Source organism: Cynocephalus volans, chromosome 3, assembly GCF_027409185.1.
Source record: "Cynocephalus volans isolate mCynVol1 chromosome 3, mCynVol1.pri, whole genome shotgun sequence".
Taxonomy (NCBI): domain Eukaryota; kingdom Metazoa; phylum Chordata; class Mammalia; order Dermoptera; family Cynocephalidae; genus Cynocephalus; species Cynocephalus volans.
Window position 1 is genome coordinate 149033095 of NC_084462.1, and position 20351 is coordinate 149053445.

Genomic DNA, 20351 nt, shown 5'->3' on the forward strand with positions numbered 1-20351 from the left:
TTCACCAAATTTTCTTAGTTTTTTTTTTTGTTGTTGTTGTTTTTGTTGGCTGGCCAGTACTAGGATCTGAACCCCTTGACCTTGGTCTTATAATACCACACTCTACTGAACAGAGCTAACTGGTCAGCCTTGGTTCTCCAAATTTTGACATCTGAAAATTAGCATTCAAAGGTAAAGGGGGCTGCTTGATTTAGGCAAAAATTATATTAAAATATCCTCTCCTCCAAAGTACAATGAAAAACAAGTGATTCACATGTACCAGGAGAACCTAAAGACTTTCAATTTAATGGTGAAAGTATATATGAACAAAATACTCTCAAAAGTACATATTAGTGGGAAGATACATTTAAAAGACTTTTGGGATCACTTTATATTCTTTATTTTTATGTACAGCCAACTGTAGTGGAGAACCTAAAAAGCTACAGACTAAATTTTTATAAAATCTCAGCACTTAAATATAAGAGCCCAAATAACAGTTTAGTATCATTCAGCAAGTGGGGATTCTACTCCCTCCAAAAAAGTTAATTTTGAAAAATATGGTGAGTTTTAAAAAGTTGCAATATGTAAAGGGCAATTCCATGGGATGTGAAAAGATTATAGTTACTTTTGTGAAAAAAACAGCACACTTCAGAAAAACGGATTGAGGCCTGTACAAAAAGCTATTTAACACTGATAAAAATAAAATACTTTGAAATTATGTGAAGTATGGAAGCTACATTTTAAATTTTCATTGTCATGTTTCAAATGTACACAATTAAGTTTACATTTCTATCACTTATCAATTTATTAAGAACAAAACTGCAACATGCTGGAAGGAAGTCCATCACAGTAACATTTACACACTGCTGCTCTGTCATGCCTCACTAGCTTGCTTAAAAATGCAAAATGCTAAAAAGTTGCACTTAGCAGTTAAGACTTAAAAGTTGAAAAAACCCTAAAGATGGAATCCTGTCAACTGAGGGAGATTTCTTTATTTTTAATGTTTAATTTTTACTTTTTTCTTGAGATGGACATGGGAGAGGATAGGATCCTTTTTTCACCTCTTGGGCTAGGACAGAATGAAGCCAATTTTAGCCCTTATAGCCAAGAAATTCTCCCATATGGGTGCCCAGAGTTTTATGTGTTTGAAAACAGAATTTTCAGATGCAGTTACTCTTGGTGATTGCTTTCTGTTGCCTGTTTTAGAGTCTTTTTATTTATTTATTTTTTACATTTTAGTCTTTCAGGAGAGGGCCAAGGTAGGAGGAGAGAGTTCAGGGGGGTGGATCTGTGGATCTGATTAGGTGAATCCCAAAGCCAAATGTAAGTGATTTTTCTTATTTTAAGATCATATATCCCCTCTTCTAACATAAATAATCAAGATTTATGTGTTGTATGAAATGTTAAAGGTGGTGATGAGAACTTGAAACAATTTCCACTGAAAATCAAGTTGAAGAACTTAGGTGGATTTTTAAGTAACAGATATAACCATCAGAAAATGGAACATTTCTTTGTGTAGAAAATGAACTGTTCTTGAATTATATGTATATGTGTTTGTGAAGTGCTTTTAAAAATGTATCATTTAGGAACAAAGTTTTTTAAACCTACGACTTTGAATTTAAACCTTTGAAATTAAGAATTTTTATATGAAACCAAAATACAAATGAGAATTTCTGTCAACAAGACTCCCTGAGTTAATTTTACCAACAATTATTATTAATTATATCATACTTAATATCAAAGAAAAGACTGTCAGAGTTATTAATAAATAGTTAAGACCATAAACTCATTTCATTTATCATAATCAGTTTTTAAGACTAAAGCCATAGGTATTTATTACTTTCTCTGTGACCATAAAACAGTTATTGGACAGAAGCAGCATAATTTTTAATGTTCATTAAGTTGATAAAACTTATTCGTAAATGCATACTGATTTCATCAGAGGGCTTGTGTTATTTATTTGTTTCATCTACATGTAGTTTAGTTCATATCATCTTGTGAAGTTACATAAAATTAATGAAATTTTGAAAACTCTTTGGAGTGTCTGGTTACTTAATGTGTTCTACTTGTTCGTTAAACATTTTTAGTGGAAACATTTGAGCCTGAAGGATGAGAGTACTTTGGGCAGCTTTCCTTCCTAAGAATGCTGTCTGGAAACTTTCCCAGCTAAATTGTTCATGAAAGCAGCTATGGAATTTATCTAAAAACTTTATCCATTTAAATCATAGTTATCAATATTGCTGTACTAGTTGGTTATCCAGGCTAGTGCAGCACTGTTAAAGATACTCTACAGCATTTCTCAAAAAGGTTCATATCCTCTGTGTTCACAGAAATTGCAGTTTTGGTTTCTTTTGCTGAGCTTCCCAAATATACTACCTAGTGTACTATTGTGATGTTATAGATGAAACAAAATAGTCTGAGAAAATATTTAAAGATAAGACACTCGGTTAAATATCAGAAGTAAAATGCAACAGTATTATAAAAATAGCATTTTGAGAGTAAACACAGGTCTCTTCATGATATGTGTGAACATGCACAAGCAATTAACTAGAGATTCCTCCTAAGGATACATAGCAATATAGCTAGAGTGTGTAAGCTCCTAAACATGTGTCAGTGTACATTAGATATTGCTGTATTGAGCAAAAAGATGTCTCAGGATAGCATTTCTAAAACGAATGAAATATCACAATCAAGCCCTCGAATTTGGGGGGGAAAAAGTGTAGCAGAAAAAGTACTGCTTTAGAAGTTGAACAAATAGATTCTCATCTGGGGCCATTTTGTGTATGACTTTACGCAAGTCACTTAATCATTCTCTACTGCACTTTCTCCATCTGTAGAGATTTGATCTTATGTATGTCTTAAGTTTTCAATTTTTTTTTTAATTGGGAAAAGTTTCTCAAGGTCTTTTTGAGGATTAAATAAAATAATACATATAAAAATATGAAATTGTTCCATATCGTACTGTTCAGTAATGGTAATGACTAACGTGATTCAGTCAAATACGTATTCTTAATTTTTCAGTAATGGTTAGTAGTAACTAATTAGAAAAGTTGAGCTTAAATGCAAGTGACCTCAATGTAGTCTGGCAGCATTGATTAATGAGTCTGGAGACAACTCCTAAGAAGAGACAATTTCAGTGAAAACAGTTTTTACTAATTAAAGAACAAAAACGTGAGTAGGACAGCATAGAGGTGTGTGAATTTATAAAGGATGATACTTGGAACAAGTTCAAATTAGTCTTAATGCTAACCTAAAAAATTTAAACCTTAATCCCAGCTTTAATCTGTTGGTATTTCTAGGATTGGCATGGTTCTCTGGTTCTCCCACTATCATTAATTAGTCTTGTTCTGAAATGCAAGTAGGTACTAGGTCATCAACCTCTTTGAGACTCAGTTGTATATTTTTCTGCTTTACGTTCCTATTCATATAGATCCTATCTTTGTCCCTGACCTCCTGAGTGAAAGATATTTCTAGTTTGACGCTGAGATAGTCTTTATAGCTTTATAACTCCTCAATATTAACACAATATGAATTCATTGACCAGATTTCATCTTTCTCTGGAACCCGTATTCCTTACCTCAGTTCCTGTCAACACAAGAAGCCTACTTACTTCTAGAACTTTAAAGCTAACATCCCTTTTGGACCAACCATAAAATTTCCTATTTCCTGTCTGAGCAGTATTGTAATAGAATAATTACGAAAAAGCAGACATGAACTCAAGACTGCAGCATCTATATAATCAGTGTAATTCTAATTACTAAGAAAAAAACTCGTAGAAAAATGGGCAAAAGATAAACAGAATATAGATGAAAGAAGAAATACAAATGGCTATACTTTGTAAAAATATGTTCAGCCTTACCAAATCACCAAAAATTAAAAGATTAATAGTCCTTCATTTGGTGTGTGTTTGTGAAAACAGTCGTGTTTGTTGCTGGTAGGAGTAAGTATTGGTAAAAATCTGGAAGGCAGTTTGGCAATGTGTATCAAAGTTTTAAATGTTTTTATTTTTTGATCAGTAATTTCATCCTAGGAATTTATTCTTTTTTTTTTTTTTTTTTAAATTTTATTTTGTCGATATACATTGTAGCTGATTAATGCTCCCCATCACCAAAACCTCCCTCCCTTCTCCCTCCCCCCCTCCCCCCCAACCATGTCCTTTCTGTTTGTTTGTTGTATCAACTTCAAATAATTGTGGTTGTTATATCTTCTTACCCCCCCCGTTTGTGTGTGTATGTGTGTATGTGTGTGTGAATTTATATATTAATTGTTAGCTCCCACCAATAAGTGAGAACATGTGGTATTTCTCTTTCTGTGCCTGACTTGTTTCACTTAATATAATTCTCTCGAGGTCCATCCATGTTGTTGCAAATGGCAGTATTTCATTCGTTTTTATAGCTGAGTAGTATTCCATTGTGTAGATGTACCACATTTTCCGTATCCACTCATCTGATGATGGGCATTTGGGCTGGTTCCAACTCTTGGCTATTGTAAAGAGTGCTGCGATGAACATTGGGGAACAGGTATACCTTCGACTTGATGATTTCCATTCCTCTGGGTATATTCCCAACAGTGGGATGGCTGGGTCGTATGGTAGATCTATTTGCAATTGTTTAAGGAACCTCCATACCATTTTCCATAGAGGCTGCACCATTTTGCAGTCCCACCAACAATGTATGAGAGTTCCTTTTTCTCCGCAGCCTCGCCAGCATTTATCGTTCATAGTCTTTTGGATTTTAGCCATCCTAACTGGGGTTAGATGGTATCTCAATGTGGTTTTGATTTGCATTTCCCGGATGCTGAGTGATGTTGAGCATTTTTTCATATGTCTGTTGGCCATTTGGATATCTTCCTTAGAGAAATGCCTACTTAGCTCTTTTGCCCATTTTTTAATTGGGTTGCTTGTTTTCTTCTTGTAAAGTTGTTTGAGTTCCTTATATATTCTGGATATTAATCCTTTGTCAGATGTATATTTTGCAAATATTGTCTCCCACTCTGTTGGTTGTCTTTTAACTCTTTTAATTGTTTCTTTTGCTGTGCAGAAGCTTTTTAGTTTGATATAATCCCATTTGTTTATTTTTCCTTTGGTTGCCCGTGCTTTTGGGGTCGTATTCATGAAGTCTGTGCCCAGTCCTATTTCCTGAAGTGTTTCCCCTATGTTTTCTTTAAGAAGTTTTATTGTCTCAGGGTGTATATTTAAATCCTTAATCCATTTTGAGTTGATTTTAGTATATGGTGAGAGGTATGGATCTAGTTTCATTCTCCTGCATAACGATATCCAGTTATCCCAGCACCACTTGCTGAAGAGGCAGTCCCTTCCCCAGTGAATAGGCTTGGTGCCTTTGTCAAAGATCAGATGGCAGTAAGTGTGAGGGTTGATTTCTGGATTCTCTATTCTATTCCATTGGTCAGTGTGTCTGTTTTTATGCCAGTACCATACTGTTTTGGTTATTATAGCTTTGTAGTATAGCTTAAAGTCAGGTAGTGTTATGCCTCCAGCTTTATTTTTTTTGCTGAGCATTGCTTTGGCTATTCGTGGTCTTTCATTGTTCCATATAAATGTCTGAATAGTTTTTTCCATTTCTGAGAGAAATGTCTTTGGAATTTTGATGGGGATTGCATTGAATTTGTATATCACTTTGGGTAGTATGGACATTTTCACTATGTTGATTCTTCCAATCCAAGAGCATGGGATATCTTTCCATCTTCTTGTATCCTCTCTAATTTCTCTCAGCAGTGGTTTGTAGTTCTCATTATAGAGATTTTTCACCTCCTTGGTTAACTCAATTCCTAAGTATTTTATTTTTTTGGTGGCTATTGTAAATGGGCAGGCTTTCTTGATTTCTCCTTCTGCATGTTCACTATTGGAGAAAAGAAATGCTACTGATTTTTGTGTGTTGATTTTGTATCCTGCTACTGTGCTGAAATCATTTATCAATTCCAACAGTTTTTTTGTAGAGGTTTTAGGCTGTTCGATATATAGGATCATGTCATCTGCAAACAGGGACAGTTTGACTTCATCTTTTCCAATCTGGATGCCCTTTATTTCCTTCTCTTCTCTGATTGCTCTGGCTAGTACTTCCAACACTATGTTGAATAGGAGTGGTGAGAGTGGGCATCCTTGTCTAGTGCCTGTTCTTAAAGGAAAAGCTTTCAGCTTTTCCCCATTCAGGATGATATTGGCAGTGGGTTTGTCATATATGGCTTTAATTATGTTGAGATACTTTCCCTCTATACCTAACTTATAGAGGGTCTTTGTCATGAATGAGTGCTGAACTTTATCAAATGCTTTTTCAGCATCTATAGAGATGATCATATGGTCCTTGTGTTTGAGTTTATTAATATGGTGTATCACATTTATTGATTTGCGTATGTTGAACCAACCTTGCATCCCTGGGATGAATCCCACTTGATCGTGATGAATAATTTTTCGTATGTTTTGCTGTATTCTGTTTGCTAGTATTTTAGTGAGGATTTTTGCATCTATATTCATCAAGGATATCGGCCTGTAGTTTTCTTTTTTGGTTATATCTTTACCTGGTTTTGGTATCAGGATGATGTTTGCTTCATAGAATGAGTTTGGGAGATTTGCGTCCGTTTCAATCTTTTGGAATAGTTTGTAAAGAATCGGTGTCAATTCCTCTTTGAATGTTTGGTAAAATTCTGCTGTGAATCCATCTGGTCCTGGGCTTTTCTTTGTTGGGAGCCTTCTGATAACAGCTTCAATCTCCTTTATTGTTATTGGTCTGTTCAAATTTTCTACATCTTCATGGTTCAGTTTTGGGAGCTTGTGTGTGTCCAGAAATTTATCCATTTCCTCCAGATTTTCAAATTTGTTGGCGTATAGTTGTTTATAGTAGTCTCGAATGATTCCTTGTATTTCAGATGAATCAGTTGTAATATCGCCTTTTTCATTTCTAATTTTTGTTATTTGAGTCTTCTCTCTTCTTTTTTTTGTTAGCCATGCTAATGGTTTGTCAATTTTATTTATCTTTTCAAAAAACCAACTTTTTGATTCGTTGATCTTTTGAATTGTTTTTTGGTTTTCAATTTCATTCAGTTCTGCTCTGATCTTAATGATTTCTTTCCATCTGCTAACTTTAGGATTGGATTGTTCTTGTTTTTCTAGTTCTTTAAGGTGAAGTGTTAGGTTGTTCACTTGCCATCTTTCCATTCTTCTGAAGTGAGCATTTAATGCAATAAATTTTCCCCTCAATACTGCTTTTGCAGTATCCCACAGGTTTTGGTATGATGTATCATTGTTTTCATTAGTTTCAATAAACTTTTTGATTTCCTGCTTGATTTCTTCTTGGACCCATATGTCATTAAGTAGAATGCTGTTTAATTTCCATGTGTTTGTATAGTTTCCAGAGTTTTGTTTGTTATTAATTTCTAGTTTTAATCCATTGTGGTCTGAGAAGATACATGGGATAATTCCAATTTTTTTGAATTTATTGAGACTTGATTTGTGACCTAATATGTGATCTATCTTGGAGAATGATCCATGTGCTGATGAGAAGAATGAATATTCTGAGGTTGTTGGGTGGAATGTTCTGTAGATATCTGCCAATTCCAATTGGTCTAGAGTCTTGTTTAGATCTTGTGTTTCTCTACTGATTCTTTGCCTAGATGATCTGTCTAATATTGACAGTGGAGTGTTCAGGTCCCCTGCTATTATGGTATTAGTGTCTATTTCCTTCTTTAGGTCTAATAGAGTTTGTTTTATAAATCTGGCTGCTCCAACATTGGGTGCGTACATATTTATGATTGTTATGTCTTCTTGATGGATCAGTCCTTTTATCATTAAGTAGTGTCCCTCATTGTCTCTTTTTATGGTTTTTAGTTTAAAGTCTATTTTGTCAGATATAAGAATAGCCACTCCAGCTCGTTTTTCTTTTCTGTTTGCATGGTAAATCTTTTTCCATCCTTTTACTCTTAGTCTGTGTGAATCTTTATGGGTGAGGTGGGTCTCTTGTAGGCAGCATATAGTTGGGTCCTGCTTTTTGATCCAGTCAGCCAGTCTGTGTCTTTTAATTGGGGAATTTAAGCCTTTAACATTAAGAGTTGTTATTGAAAGGTGTTGATTTATTCCTAGCATTTTATTGGTTGTTTGGTTGTCTTAGGTGTCTTTTGTTCCTTGCTTTCTGATTTACTGTTTGGTTTCTTTGTTTGTTGGTTCCTTAGGTTGTAGATAGTGTTTTTGTTAGCTTGTTTTCTCTTCATGAATGCCATTTTTATTGTACTAGCAGGTTTAGATTTTTCTTAGGTTTTTATGGCAGTGGTAGTTATTTTTCAGGAACCAAACCCAGTACTCCCTTGAGGATTTCTTGTAAGGGTGGTCTTGTGGTAGTGAACTCCCGCAGTTTTTGTTTGTCTGAGAAATATACTATTTGCCCCTCATTTCGGAAGGATAGCCTTGCAGGGTAGAGTATTCTTGGCTGGCAATCTTTGTCTTTTAGTATTTTGAAAATATCATCCCATTCCTTTCTAGCTTTTAGGGTTTGTGATGAAAAGTCTGATGTTAACCTGATTGGGGCTCCCTTATAGGTGATTTGACGCTTCTCTCTTGCAGCTTTTAAGATTCTCTCTTTGTCTCTGAGTTTTGCCAATTTGACTATGACATGTCTTGGAGAAGGCCTTTTTGGGTTGAATACGTTTGGAGATCGTTGAGCTTCCTGGATCTGAAGATCTGTGATTTTTCCTATACCTGGGAAGTTTTCTGCCACTATTTTGTTGAATATGTTTTCAATGGAATCTCCATTTTCCTCCCCTTCTGGAATACCCATGACTCGGATATTTGAGCGCTTGAGGTTGTCTGATATCTCTCTCAGATTTTCTTCCATGTCCTTGATTCTTTTTTCTTTCTTTTTGTCTGCTTGTGTTATTTCAAACAGCCCATCTTCAAGTTCAGAGGTTCTCTCTTCAACTTCGACAAGCCTGCTGGTTAAACTCTCCGTTGTGTTTTTTATTTCGCTGAATAACTTCTTCAGTTCAGCAAGTTCTGCTACATTTTTTTTCAGGACATTGATTTCCTTGTATATTTCCTCTTTCAGATCCTGTATACTTTTCCTCATTTCATCATGATGTCTAGCTGAGTTTTCTTGTATCTCATTCAGTTTCCTTAGAATTATCACTCGAAATTCCTTATCAGTTATTTCAAGGGCTTCTTGTTCTATAGGATCTAGAGTATGAGATTTATTAACTTTTGGTGGTGTACTTTCTTGATTTTTTGTATTTCTGGTGTCTTTTTTTTGGTGTTTATTCATTGTGGCAGGGGGTTTCACAGTCCACCGGTTTAAGACTAATGACTAACTAGGATGTTGCTGTGGTTGCCAATTTGGTATGGCTCCCGCCGTGGCTGCTCAGTTGGCCTCTAGTGTCTTGTGTGTGTGGTTGCCTCGGGTCTTGGGCTTCTCCGGGGATCCACCTTTCTGGTCAGCTTGTACTCTGCTGGGCTGGTGGATCACGTACCACAGGGTGTGTGATCTCTGTTGAGCTTTCACTTTCTGTACAGGACTTCTCCCCGTTCAGTGTGCTCTGGCCCAGGCTGTTAGATCGTGCAGTGGCGACCCCACCGGGTGTGTGGTTTCTGTCCAGTCTCCGCCTCCCTGGCCGCACGTCTCCCCCCTCTGTGCACACTGTGCTGGGTTGGGGCGTGTCTTCTGCACCCCTCCTCTATCAGCTGGGCCTTCAAGACCCTGCTCAGCACCGCCTCGCCCAGGAAGTCTACCAGGTTTCTGCTAGGCACAGACGACCAGTCTCTCTGGGTGCCTTTGTAGCACTGTGTAGATCTTTCTCGGGTCTTGTTCACCTTTGTATCCCCCCGGTATAAACCGAGTCTAGTGCCCGCCTGCAGCCTGCTCTCCGGCAGGTTCAAGCGGACCTGGGAACTCTCCTACCACACTATTCCCAACCAGAAATTCGTTAGGCTTTTTTCCAAACTGGTGGTCGCAGAGATGGTATCTGCCTCCCAGTAACAGGAAGTTTACCGGGGCCGGAGTCCAGGGTGTGGTGGAGTGACAGTCGGCCCGCCCGTACTTCCTAGCTCTCCCAAAACTGGTCGGGACGCCCCACACCCCCAGCCCTGCCAGAGAACCGTGGAGGGAGTGGGAGAGGAGGTCGGCCCGCAGGGTCCGGAAAGCCCCGCGCCAGGCCAAGCAAATGGGCTCAGTGATGGCCGAGCAGGGCGGAGCTGCCCGCACCTGGGAAAATGGAGGCAGCACCGGGGCAATGAGTGGCCTGGTGGTGCAGGCGGGGAGCCGCGTGGGCATCCACCCCCCGAACAGAGCTTTGCCAGGGATCACTCACAGTGCTGTGCCAGGTCGGGCGCTCGCTCTGTCTCTGGTTTGTTGCCTTCCGTGTTCTCGGCGCTGCCGCCTCGGGCTGTTCAGTCGCGGCGCCGCTCGGGCGCTCCCAGGAGTCTTCTTTAATGCCGGCCTGAAACCTCGAATCCTGGATAGGGCAGCTGGCCGCCTTCAGTGCGGCCCCAGCCTCCGGGATCCTGGCTGCATCCACAGCAGCCCTGGCGCCGTGTTCCCTGTTTCAAGACTCGCTTTTGCAGCTAAGAATCAGTTCTTTTCCTGCTCCACACTTCAAAGCTGTTGCCTGTAAATGAGGCAGCCTCTCCTGCCGGGGGCAAAGTGGCGTTGAGCCCCCACGACCGGCCAGCAGCAGCAGTCCTCCCTTAAGAGATGGCCAGAGAAAGGTCCACAAGTTTCCCGGCTAGCTGAGGCCCAGTGGCCACCTTTTCCACCTCAGCTACTCCGCGCCAGCCGCCGCAGCCGCCGCCATCTTGAAACTCCTGCTCGGAATTTATTCTAATAAATAGAATAAATAGCATAATTGGGTTGCAAAACGGTATTACAGTGTCATCTATATGGTTAGATCAGCATCAAAAAAAGTCTGAAAGGCTGTATAATACTCATATAACAAAATAATACCAGTAGTTATAGCTGAAAGGTAGAACTACAGATATTTTTGTTGTAATACCTATATTTTAGTGTCTTTGTGGGTGGATTTGGTACACAGGAGAGATTATGCAGAAATTATTTAGTCTTAAAAAATTTAAATCTCCCTGGATTTGAAGAGACCCATGAGGAAGACAGTTATCTTCTGGGCTAAGGTTGTTTATTGATTTCAGTCAGCGGAAGAGCTGAAGCTCCTGAATGTCAGGGCAATGAGAAAAATCTGACAATTGCTAAAATTTTTAACAGGTATTTAATTAACCACTCAGGGAAGTCTATAATCCCCATAAGATTGTAGCCAATTACTTTAACTACTCTGTTGGTTTGGTAATTTTTTTTTCTTCCAAGATATTTAAATGTTTTCCTGTTTTGCTCTGTAGATACCTTAAGACTGTTGAATTCTTTATAATCTTAGGGAATTCTTTACACTCTTAGGGAATTCTGTGGTAACCTTTGAATTTGATGGAATCTGACATTCTGTATTCTTCCTATATACTCTTGTATTAGCGTATGGCTAATTTCTGGCTGTCCCTCAAGTTTTAGCTAGCTCTGGGTCACAACTTCTTGGGTCATCCTAATGGCAGTTTTGACTTTCTAACTTTTTTCCAATTCTTTTGCATTTTAAACTACTGATGACTAAACATATATATTTTGTAAGGAAGACTAAAGCTGTTTTGATTTTGGGGGAAAAGATAGGGAACCTCAAGAATCAACAGAAGAACTATTAGAATCTATTTTCAAACTTAACTACTGTTAAAATAGTGGGATAAAAGATAAATGTATAAGAATCATTAGCTTTTCTGCAGGCTTTATATGAAGAAAACTAACAAAAAGACTTAAATGGGGAAATTTTTTCCATGTGACTGTGTGTAAGATAGATAGTATTTGCTGTAAGTTTTTCCCAGACTCATTTACAGGTTTGATTTCTGTGAAAATCTCAGTAGCACTTTTCTTTTTGGAAAAATGGGAAAGAAGGAGTGAGAAATATCTTGAAAAATGATTTATAATTAATTTTGAATAGTCAAGAAATTTTTCAAAAAGTAATAAGCAAGTAGTTGTTATATCAATATGAACAGACTATAATGCTACTATCATAAGACATTGTAGTTCTGGTAAATAGTCCATGATAAGTGTAAGAATTTGGTAGCATCATAAATCAGTGGAAAAGGAAGGATTGATTAATAAATGGTACTAGAATAATTGGTTAACCATTTGGAAGAAAAGGAATAAAGTTAAAATTTCTCAAATACATGCCAAAATAAATTCTAGATGGGTTAAAGTTAAATAGAAGTTAAATAGTTAAAATGAAATAGGAGCCATAAGAAGCGAGAAGAAATGTATGTAAATATTTATTTAATGACCTGCAGAAAGAAGTTTATAAGCATAGAAACAGTGAAAGAAATCACACAGGAAGAGGTAGATTACTCTTAATTAACACATAAAAGTTGAAACTCTACAGGAAAAGTAACCACAAATATAATTAAGACAAATGGAAAAATTGGAAAGCTATTTCCAATAAGTACGTCATAATATATGCGCACACACACACACACACACACACCCAGACACACCCACACACACCCACCCACCCACCCACCCACCCTGTTAGGGAAGAAGGGAGAGGCTACTTGTGGTTCTTAACCATTCTGGAATAACCATTTCCCAGAAAAACACATGGGCTTTGTATGCACACTAACAGGCGCAATACCCCTACAAATGTGCACAACTTTCAGTGCAATTTTAGGAGACTCACATATTCATTAGAGTTTTATGGACCATAAAAGAAGTGCCTGGTAAATATGAATAAACTTCAGCCTCCTTATTAATCAAAGAAATTGAAGATTTTTGAAAATGGTAATACATTGGTGAAAAGATAGCAAATGGGATGTAAATTAGTAAAACCTCCCTAAAGCTGTCTGGCTTTTAATATGTCAGGATTTTATTTAAAAGTTCTGTTTCTATGGATTATTTTAGGAAAACATTAAAAACCCAGACAAACTTATATGAAGCAATGATTATGATGTACTGAAATGCTTATTACTACTTATGATAGCAAAAAATTGGAAACAACCTAAATGCTCAACTTTAGTGTAAATGGTTATTATAAGTTATGGTTTAGCAGAATATCACAAAGAATACTATAAGTTTAGCAGAGTATCATGAAGAATAGTATAAGTTATGGTTTAGCAGAATATGAAGCTGTTATATATAATGTTTTAAAAGACTAGGGATGTGGGAAAACAATTACAATTTACTGTTAAATGAAATTTTAAAAAATACCCTAAGATGTTATGGAAAAAAGTTGTTTCTAGGGGATGGGATTATTGATGGTATTAAATTTATTTCTTTGTTACTCCCCTCATTTATTTTTATAGTGAGTGTGTATTTTATAATTAAAACACTTTTAAAAATGAAAGTCATTCTGTAGTATAATTTTTAAGGAGTTTTACTTAAAAATCAGTAAAATGACAATGATTGACACTCAAAAATATATGTAGGTTTTGGGTGTTTTTTCTGAAAACTTAAATTGTTACTAGTTTGAGAAATTTTATTATAAAACACATGTTGAATTAAGACCAAAACAATTAATTTTTGGATACCTTTTCCTTCTCCTACTAGAAGTGGAAGACTTGTTTTCTTCACTTAAACATATCCAACATACTTTGGTAGATTCTCAGAGCCAGGAGGATATTTCACTGCTTTTACAACTTGTACAAAATAAAGATTTCCAGAATGCATTTAAGATACACAACGCTGTCACAGTACACATGAACAAGGCCAGTCCTCCATTTCCTCTTATCTCCAATGCACAAGATCTTGCACAAGAGGTACGTATTCTAAACATCTCGTTGATATCTACAAGGTAATTATTAGTAATAGTAAGGCAGTATTATTGGAAAATACTATGTGACCATGAGACTTGTTTGAATTAGTTACTACTGATCACACATTAATAATCTGTTGTGATAGAAAAAATTTGCTATATGCATTTTATCCTGAAAAAAAATATTCTTAGTTCAGAGTCAGAGCTCTGTTTCATGAAAGTTAATCAAAATTTGGATAGTAACAGAAATATTTGAGTTTACTAGAGAGCCAAAATTTTTAATGCTTTTAGTATAGTTTTATTAATTTTAAGCATTGTACATTATAAATTGAGATAAATGAATACTAATAATTATCATAAATATATAATTCCTAAGATTTATTAGTTGTAGGTATTTTGAAGTTTTTGAAGTTTTTCCCTTACAGAAACTGTGTAGACATTCCAAATTATTAAATTTTAATGTACTGTGAGAGTTTCTTTGTTAACATGTTGACTTTTAAATTCTAGTTTCTGATGCTAGTTGATGGTCAGTGTTTAATATGTTCTGCAAACACCTTTGAAATTGAAGATTTAAAAAGGATATAAATAAACCATCTCCTGTTTTGGGGGGTGGACATTGTCATTATTATAGGTTTTTAAGTTATTTTGGTGTTATAAAAACTAATAACTATGGAAGCCCTTCACAAACATGAGATAGAAAATGGGCTGGGGAGAGGGTAGGACTTCCAGAGCTACAGACCTGTAAAAAAGGCTAGGAAGTACTGTTTGGATTAGTACGGAATGGTCCCAAAGGGAGATATTTTCCTCATTGAGCTCCTTGAGATTGCAAAGACCCTATGTGCAAAAGCGGTTGAGAGAAGTCTAGTGTTGCTAAGGACTTAGGAAAGTGACCAAGGACCTGTTTCTAAAGAGGACACTTTCCATCCACTAGAGTTTAAAAGAGCTAGTTGAGGGGCTGGCCCCTTTGCTCACTTGGGAGAGCATGGTGCTGACAACACCAAGTCAAGGGTTAAGATCCCCTTACCGGTCATCTTTAATTAATTAATCAAATAAATAAATAAATAAATAAATAAATAAATAAATAAATAAATAAAATGTAGAGCTAAATGAAAGCTATTCCTTGAGTTCATCTTTTATTATTGAAATTAATTATGCAAGATTTTTATTTAAAAAATTGTTACTGTAGTCATTTTGTTAAATTAATGCTTGTATGCATGATTTTTTATTTTAAAAATGATCATGTTTACTTATGATAGTTTAAATGGTTTTCCTGAAAATTACTTTCCTTACACAGATTGAAATAACCAACATTACTTTGATCTTATACTATTCACAAATATAGTGCAACTATAAATATAGTGTAATAAAATAAAATACACAAATATAGTGTAATAAATCATTGTAATCATTCCTTTCCCTATCTTTAGGAGGAAGGTCTGTCCAGCTAGTACTGGGCCTTTGTTTTGCTGAATAGAACAATAGGTACAAAAGAGAATGAGAATCAAGAGAGATCAAAATTGCTCCAGTTGAGAAAAGTTGATATAGACAATGGAAGGGTGGAAATAAAGGAGTTTTTAAAAGGGTTTTAGGAGTTGAGAAAGGCAAAAAACTAGAGGAGGAAATGCCTTGGAGGAGAAAGAAATGGTTAAAGAGGACTTTAAAATTAATCTCGATTATTAGTTTTAGGATAGTTAACACAGTTTTAAAAGTACCAGTGCTGTCAAGTTATAGAAGCATGCATCACTCCGCAAAGCTCCCACAATGGCCCTGTGCAGACAGCCACCTCTTCCACCCCCCAGGCATCCACTGATCTGCTTTCTGCTTTACAAATTTGCCATTTATGGACATTTCATATAAATGGAATAAGACAATATGATGGTACTTCAGAAAGTTTGTGGAAAAGTAGAATTAAAATATATGACTCTTCATAAACTTTTTGAAGTACCCTCATACGTAGTCTTTTTTTTTTTTTTTTTTTCTTTTTTCTTTTTTGGTGGTGGGTACGGGGATTGAACGCTGGACCTTGGTATTAGCTGCACCACTCTCTAACCAACTGAGCAGCTCATCAGCCAGCTCCCGTATGTAGTCTTTTGTGTCTGCCTTTTGCTCAGCATAATGTTTTTGAGCTTCATCTATGTTGTTGATGTATCAGTCTTTTGCTCAACGTAATGTTTTTGAGATTCATCTATGTTGTTCATGTATCTGCTTACTGAGTAGTACAGACAGTCCCCAACTTATGTTGGTTTGACCTAAAATTTTTTGACTTTACGATGGGGCAAAAGCAATTCACGTTCATTAGAAACTATGCTTCAAGTACCCATACAACCATTCTGTTTTTCATTATCAGTACAATATTCAATAAATTATATGAGATATTCAACACTTTATTATTAAATAGGCTTTCCGTTAGATGATTTTGCCCAGATGTAGGCTAACATAAATATTCTGAGCATCTTTAAGGTAGGGTAGGCTAAGCTATGATGTTAAGTAGGTTAGGTATATTAAATGCATTTTCAACTTACAATATTTTCGACTTAGGATGGGTTCAAATCAAGGAGCATCTGTATTCCATTGTATGAATATCCTATAATTTCTTTAAACTATTGATGGATATTTGGGTTGTTTCCTCTTTAACCTTATAGCAGGTGTGTAATGTTATCTTGTTTTAGTTTTCATTTCCATAATAACTACTTATGTTGAGCATTTTTCCATATTTATTGGCCATTTTCTTATCTTTTGTGAAATATCTGGTCAGATGTTTTTCCCATTTTAAAATTCAGATTATTGGTACTATTTAGTTGTAAGAGTTCTTAGTATATTTTGATTGCAAGTCCTTTGTCAGATATATATATATCTCGAGGTGAATATCTTGGTAAAAACAAGTGTAAAAATATAGGAAGGATATATATCAAGGTGATTATCCTCAGGTATAATAAAAGTCTTCTATTTTCTTCCTTTTGGTTCTCTATTTTCTGATATTTCACATTTACTATTTATTTCTGTCATGTAAGAAGTTAGTTTAAAATGAAAATGAAGTTTGCCTCTGCAGGAAAAGAAGAAAAAGTAATATAGCTAGAAAATAGTATAAGGTCAGGATAGAGTATTTTTAAAGATAAGAGATTAGAGCATTTTTATAGGCCAATGGAAAGGAGACAGTAGGGTGTAAGAAGAGCCTTTTAATTCCTTAGGCCTTTGTAGAAGTAGCTGATGATACATGTTGACCCTGGAATAGATAACATCTGGGTTAATAGAGGAAGGGTGTAAGCTCTCATAGGTGTTCTGAATTTTTTTAGAAGGAAAGATTTCAGAGATGTTTAAGAGCTGACTTAAAAGTAGAAATAGGAAATAATGTCTAGTACAGAAAATAGATGAGTTGACTTGGTACACTTGGTATGCCCTTGGCACATTTTTAGTCCAAACTTATCTTTCCTTTCAGAGTTGCTTTCTCCAGCTATCAAAACGTTTATGATCAGGGAATATAAATTTTATTTAAATTAATATAGATTTCATAAATTTTAAGAATGAAAACACACTATTTTAAAAGATCAGCTTTTAGCTATCCATAATTTTGGATCATGGCCCTTGTCCATTAGTAAGATTTTAATGGAGTTCTTGAAGAAGATTATTTGCTATGCCATCCTCTTTATATATATAAAATTAGAAACATTTTTCTAGGTACCAATACCAGAATACAGACTGGTTTTGGTACTGTCATTGCATTGATCCACTTGTTGGGGTAAAATTAATTAATCCCCAAATTATCATCTGTTAGGTTTGATAGGGTAATTACTGATAAAATGATTTAAAGTGGCCATGAAAAGTGTAGAGTTACTGGGGTTTCTGTTTTAATCATGAGTTACTCATATAAAAAAGTTCTGTATGTGGATTTACTTCTGTATGTTTTCATTAATGGTGATAACTTTGCAATAATTCAGATAACAGAACCAAAGTGCTATTTTTGGTGGGTAATTGGGTTTGGGGATAGAAAAGGGAAGAAAATCAGATTAACAGTGAAAGCACACAGTATAATCTTTGGGGAAATATGTAGTCTGTAGAGCAAAATTTGTACGTTTAAATATTTATGGTAGAAGAGAAAAGATGGAAAATAAATGAACTGAACATGTATAGCTCAAGCGATTGGAAACTGAAAAAATAAGTAACTAAAACAGAAGAAAGGAATAACATTATTTAAATGGAAAGAAGATTTAATAGGATTAGAATCTGGTTCTTTGAAAAGTACAAGAAAATAGGAAAACCTTTGATAAGTTAGATGAAGGAAAAAAAATACCAACAGCGTTAGGAAAGAAAAAAGAAGCATGAATGCAGACAGCTTGAGATTATCTCAGTCAGTCTTTGAAGCTGAAATGGTAAGTGGCATTCTACAGATAAGGAAATGGGGACTAAAAAACCTGTAACAAGAGGAGTTTATCCTAGGAATGCAAAGGTTGCTTGACTTTGGGACATCTTTAAATGTAATTAATTCACTATTTGCGGTGATTATTCTATTACGCTCATATAATTGATTTTGTTAGTCTGTAACTCTTTAAGTTGTCAACTCTGATTTTAAATATAGTTACATAAACATAGGATTAAGAAACTATACAATAGCAAGGTAACTGTTAGAACAGTTTTTCTTCCCTTATGTAATCATTATTAGTATATTTTATAGTATGTTGGGAGAAACTTCCAAGATGGAAGTAGTTCATTCATAAGCATAAATAGCAAAATCTTACGTAGTGATTTTTTTGTTTTTGTTTTTTTAAATAGAGAGAGCTGTTGTTACCTATGATAACAAGATAGAAAACTCTGTGGGAAAAAATAACATTCTGATTTTTTTCTCATAACTCTTTTTTAATGTTTTCCTTTCAAATATTTTTTAAACATTTTAATTTGTACTTTTTGAAAAATACTACCTTACATAGGTGCTGCTAGTTCCTATAACCTAGGAAGAATAATCTATTTTTATTTCATAGGTACAAACTGTTTTGAAGCCAATCCATCAGAAGGAAGGACAAGAATTAACTGCTTTGTTGAATGCTCCACATATTCAGGTAGAAAATGGACAGAGCATTACATATGTGGTTTTTCCAGTATTCATCTTTTTTTTTTTTTAAATCAGTCTCCTAGGGCTAGAAGAGACCTCAAATATTATCTAGCCTGTTTTGATGTTTACAACCCCCTCTGCAAAATTATTATTGTTGGATTATATATTTTCATATTTAAAATTAGCCAAATTATTTTTGAAGCAATGTTTTTCTTCTTTAAAAATCGGACAAAAATTTCTCCCTTTTTCGGATTATATTTTCCATAAATTTTAATTATTAGGGTGTTTAGGCCTTTAAATTGATTTTGTTTTTATGAAGCATAATAAGCATTTTAGTTTTTCATAGCCCATTCCAGAGTATGCTCTGGTACTTAACACATCTTTAGTTATTATTAGCTCTAAAAGATGCAGGGTTGCATCTGAACTTAAGTTGGAAAGTTTGGAAACAGACCTGGACATGTAATTGATTATAGTACTTTTAAAGATTTAATGATCAGAATACTAGGTACATGATTAGGTTAAAAATCACTGTATAGAAATAAATTGTGCTGTTACTTAAAATGCTTTGGATTTCTTTGAAACAGGCACTTTTACTGGCACATGATAAGGTTGCTGAGCAGGAAATGCAGCTAGAGCCCATTACAGATGAGAGAGTTTATGAAAGCATTGGCCAGTATGGAGGAGAAACTGTAAAAATAGTTCGTATAGAAAAGGCTCGTGATATTCCATTGGTGAGTGTCCTACATCTCTGATCTTTTTATACAGAGATCTTGCGTATGGCAGAGAGTTTAAGATGTCATTACATTACTGGTGTTCTCTTTTGAGGTTAATTTGTTGGAGTTCTTTAGTATTCTTGCTCATACCCCTTATTCAATTGAGAAAAATGTATTCATCATTTTTTCTTACCCATAATTTGATGAAAATGATACCTTGTGAAATATTTGTTGAGGAACAAAGAAAAGATAAGTAATTTACTTCATTATTCTCCTAGTTTAATTTTTTAAAAACAATGATTAGAAATCTGATCTTTTCATTCAGTTAAATTTATTGAAACATTTACTATGTACTTCAGATATTCTTAAAAGTATGTATTCCTTAATGTTGATATTTGTTTTATAGTTTTTATGTATAAAACTTTTTTCAGTCTCTTTTTTAAGTCTGCTGTCATAACCTTAAATTTCTTTCCTTTGTTATTAGAGAAATATTCTTGAATCCTGGTGTCTCAAATTGTGCCTTGATTAGTGTGGTACATGGAATAAGGAATGTATTTTATAGGCAGTTTATAAATAGTTATTCTCCCCCCAGTCTCCCAAAGAGAATAGAAATTGGGAAAGTCATGACAAAATTTTAAAATAAAAGTTTAGGAGAAAATGTTACAAACTCTGTCTGCTTTCAAGCTTTATTCTGTATCTTGTATTTCCAGTTTTTGAGCATACATTCTTCAGTTGTGTTTTCAATTTGTATAATAAATATTAATGTTTAATACATTTTAATGTGAATGGGATGCAGCTGTAATACTTAACATTTGAATAGTCAACTAGAT

At 35.1% G+C, this 20351-nt stretch overlaps 1 protein-coding gene across 8 annotated transcripts in view; it reads left to right on the top strand.

Annotated features, from left to right (window-relative positions):
- PALS1 (protein associated with LIN7 1, MAGUK p55 family member) overlaps nt 1–20351 on the top strand; it is a 96444-nt gene that overhangs the window by 43494 nt on the left and 32599 nt on the right. For all 8 annotated transcript variants that reach the window (XM_063089640.1, XM_063089643.1, XM_063089639.1 and 5 more), the window contains 3 exons: nt 13560–13768; nt 18738–18815; nt 19393–19539. In XM_063089640.1, the coding sequence (XP_062945710.1) occupies nt 13560–13768; nt 18738–18815; nt 19393–19539 (434 nt within the window). The remainder of the gene's footprint in view (nt 1–13559; nt 13769–18737; nt 18816–19392; nt 19540–20351) is intronic.